Genomic DNA, 3459 nt, shown 5'->3' with positions numbered 1-3459 from the left:
GGGTGGGGGGAGAAGGGGTGGGGGGAGACAATCAGAATGCTAATAATGCAGGCTGACTTACATTTTACCACCCGATCGGTGGGGTTTAGGACGATGTCAGCGTTGGACATCTTCATGGGCAGTTGTCGTCTTCCAGGCTGAAGCGAGTCTCTTTCTCTCTCTCTCTCTCTCTCTCCTCCTCCTCCTCCCCCCCTCACTCTCTCCCTCTCTCTGTTTCTCTCTCTCTCACACACACACTCTCTCTCTCTCTCTCTTCTCGTTTTGGGATCAACTCTCTTGGTTATTTCTCGTCGAAATGCGGCGGATGCTGCTGTGGCATCACTCGGAGGACGCGCGCCTTCCCACCCCCCTCCAAGCCCCCTCCTCCTCCTCCTCCTCCTCCTCTTCCTCCTCCTCCGTGTGTCGGCGCTGCGCCGGGCAGGACTGCTGCTCCCCCCCAGGCAGAGAGGCTGAGAGGGATGGATGGATGGATGGGTGCTGGATGCTGGAGGTGCTGCTGCTGCTGCTGCTGCTGCAAGGCTGTTGATGTGGGGGAGGATGTGCAGAGAGAGCGAGAGAGGGAGAGAGAGGAGCGCGCACTATCCCGACATGGCGGTGGAGGGAACTCCCACGCAAATGTTTCACGGGACTTGCCTGATGCTGCTGTTACGTCAACCCCCTGTCAACAGAAAATAAAATAGCTTCTCATCACAACACCTAATTGGTGTTAGACTGCATGTAATCTGTAGTGGATCGAGTGCATCATATGGGTTTGCAGTGAACTGTTGTAATGTTTTTGGTTTTTACGCGGGGTTTTCTCCGCCTGAAGTGGTATTTCGCTTTAATAACATTTGGGTCGAATGTTATTTAAATCATTAATTTTCCAACAACAACCAGTTAATTTACCAACAAGTCCTTAACTGTGTTTATTCCTCTCCTCATGGACAACAAGTCCTGTGAATTTGAAGACATTTGTTCTCTTTTTGCAAAAGTTACCAGGGGGGAACCAAATATTTCAGCCGTCTGAAATAATCGGTTCCCCCTCTAAAGCATTGGGACAAAAATAATTTACCAAAAACTCCTTAACTGCGTTTATTCCTCTCATCATGGACAACAAGTCCTGTGAATTTGGAGACATTTGTTCTTTTTTTGCAGAAGTTACCGGGAGGGAACCAAATATTTCAACCGTCTGAAATAATCGGTTCCCCCTCTAAAACACAGGACAAAAATAAATTGACAAACTTTAATAACAACAGAAAAAAATGGTTGTATTTATTTCTTTGCTGACAAAGAAATAATTGTCTTAAATAAATCTTATTATAGTCCCTGTTGTCAATTGTCAGTGTAGTCAGTTCTGGCTAAGTACTCCTGTCCTTGTAGCAGCAGCTACAAAACAATTGAAATCGTGATAACAATCAATGCAAACTTTAAAATAATAACATTTTGGTAGAGCAGTATTAGATTTCTCACCACTATTAAGGAGAAGTCTCACAGCAATGTCCAACCTGTAGCTGTAGACCGCCTCTCTGGAAACGGGGAAATCCACAGCCTCTTTTGCAAGGAGTCTTTCTGCAAACTGACATGTAAAGCTGAATTTAATGGCTTTAAACTTCATATGTTTCAAAAATATATATCATAATCATAAAATCATGCATTGTGGCACCTTCAATGCAAATACTCCACATGACGTACTGTCCTGTTGTTGTTTGACAGTATCACATGTCCACCTTGACACACTGCATCCCTTCTTCCTCATATATGCCCTGTTAATATAGGTATATTAATAAGAAGAACATCACCTGAATTTAATGCTTAATATCTACCCATACCTTGTGACTTGCAAACATTTCTGGATGTCTTGTTTTGACTCCCCCAGTGAATCCAAGAATAAAGACCTTTTGTCTTGTGGGTAGATCGCCTAAAAAGTGTGGAAACAGCATGCCTGGCTATGACATAAAGATATTTTTAAAATATTAAAAAATTCTTACCACTAATGTCCAGTGGTGGTGATGATTATTAATTCCTAGAAGTATTTCATAATCCATTGGGTTCAACCCAAAATTTACGTTTAGTAATACAAACAATGAACTAAGATTAGAATTTGGTCTAAGTGCTACAGCAAAATCTGGAAATATGTATTCGAAGATAAATATCACAACCATCAACACATTATCTTATCATATATTCCAAACTGTTATCACCACATGGGAAACTCACACTGAAACAGATCTACCTTTAATCTTGGACTTTTTCCCCTGCCACATTGCTGTCATTGCAAATGAATCTATACAAGCAGCCTGTCCTGTATTCTGGATGTTGTAATCCTTCACAATGACAGCCATAAATGCATTAATGGACTGCAAACGTATTAAAAGACCAAAGATTAGCGAAATGCTGTAACAGCTTTGAAATTTTAAAACAAATCAGATGATTGGAATATAAGAAAGAAAAAAAGAAAAAAGAAGTTTTGCTACAAAATTGTGCACCCTTCTTACTACCACACCCCAGCAAAAAAAAAAAAAAAAGCAGAAAACTCCAGGCAGCTATTTCTAAATTAACAAATAAGCTGAATTAAACAGCAGCCAACTACAGATCCTAGGCAGAAGAGAGGAGAAACGGTACTTAATGAAGTTAGTTGATTTATGAAAACTGCCAACCAAACAAGCAGCACTCAGGTTGAACTGTGACCATATGAGAGCATGAGGATGCAGGAGAAAGAGCCTCCCTTCATACCCAACACAGGTGTTCTCAATAACAGAGCAGGGTTCATTCATCCTGCTACATTTGGTCCCCCCCCTGGTAACTTTGTCAAAAAAGGAGTAAATGTTTCCAAATTCTCAAGGATAGTTTTGTGTGATGGTAGGATTGAACAACCCAAATCTCAGGATGATTGGTTAATCCCCGTCCCATGGGGTAAAAAAACATTACAGAGTGTGAGCTTCAGGCTGAAATATTGCCGCTTTTCTCTCTTTTTTTCTCCCTTGAAAAGAAAGGAACTATGTTCTCATATATCACAGAATATTAGAGGAATATTCCAAGGTATTTAATACATTTGCTAGAGCTGATTATTGTAGACAAAAACAGACATTAATGACCAAAAATAGCAAATAAAAAAATATCTTTCCTCCAGTAATGTGCCATATTTTACATTAGAAAGGGATCTACCAGAAAGCTTACACTTATCTTTTCAGGAAGTTTTTTTTTTTCGTGTCCTGCTATCAGCTGGCTTCCAGTGACGTGCAGTGAGGTTCATGGTTGGTGAGGCACTGAGAGTCAGATTTACAAATATATAAATCCAAAAGGGTAGCTTATTCAATTGGCTACTGGTTATTTCAAATCTCATCAGCGTACTACACACACACACACACACACACTCTCTCTCTCTCTCTCTCCGTCTCTCACTCACTCACTCACACACGCTTGCGCGCGCACACGCACACATAGTAGTATTAAGGATAAGATAAGAAAAAATGTTACAAT

At 41.0% G+C, this 3459-nt stretch overlaps 1 protein-coding gene across 2 annotated transcripts in view; it reads right to left on the bottom strand.

Annotated features, from left to right (window-relative positions):
- The window catches only part of ppp3ca (protein phosphatase 3, catalytic subunit, alpha isozyme), a 29820-nt gene extending 29483 nt beyond the window's left edge, over positions 1–337 (bottom strand). For both annotated transcript variants that reach the window (XM_017418144.3, XM_017418145.3), the window contains exon 1: positions 62–337. In XM_017418144.3, coding sequence (XP_017273633.1) covers positions 62–116 — 55 coding nt within the window. In that variant the 5' untranslated portion in view covers positions 117–337. The remainder of the gene's footprint in view (positions 1–61) is intronic.
- Positions 338–3459: the final 3122 nt, after the last annotated feature.

This window comes from Kryptolebias marmoratus, linkage group LG13 (assembly GCF_001649575.2).
Source record: "Kryptolebias marmoratus isolate JLee-2015 linkage group LG13, ASM164957v2, whole genome shotgun sequence".
NCBI classification, from domain to species: domain Eukaryota; kingdom Metazoa; phylum Chordata; class Actinopteri; order Cyprinodontiformes; family Rivulidae; genus Kryptolebias; species Kryptolebias marmoratus.
The sequence above is the reverse complement of the archived record's forward strand: the minus strand, read 5'-3'. Positions and strand labels throughout refer to the sequence as shown.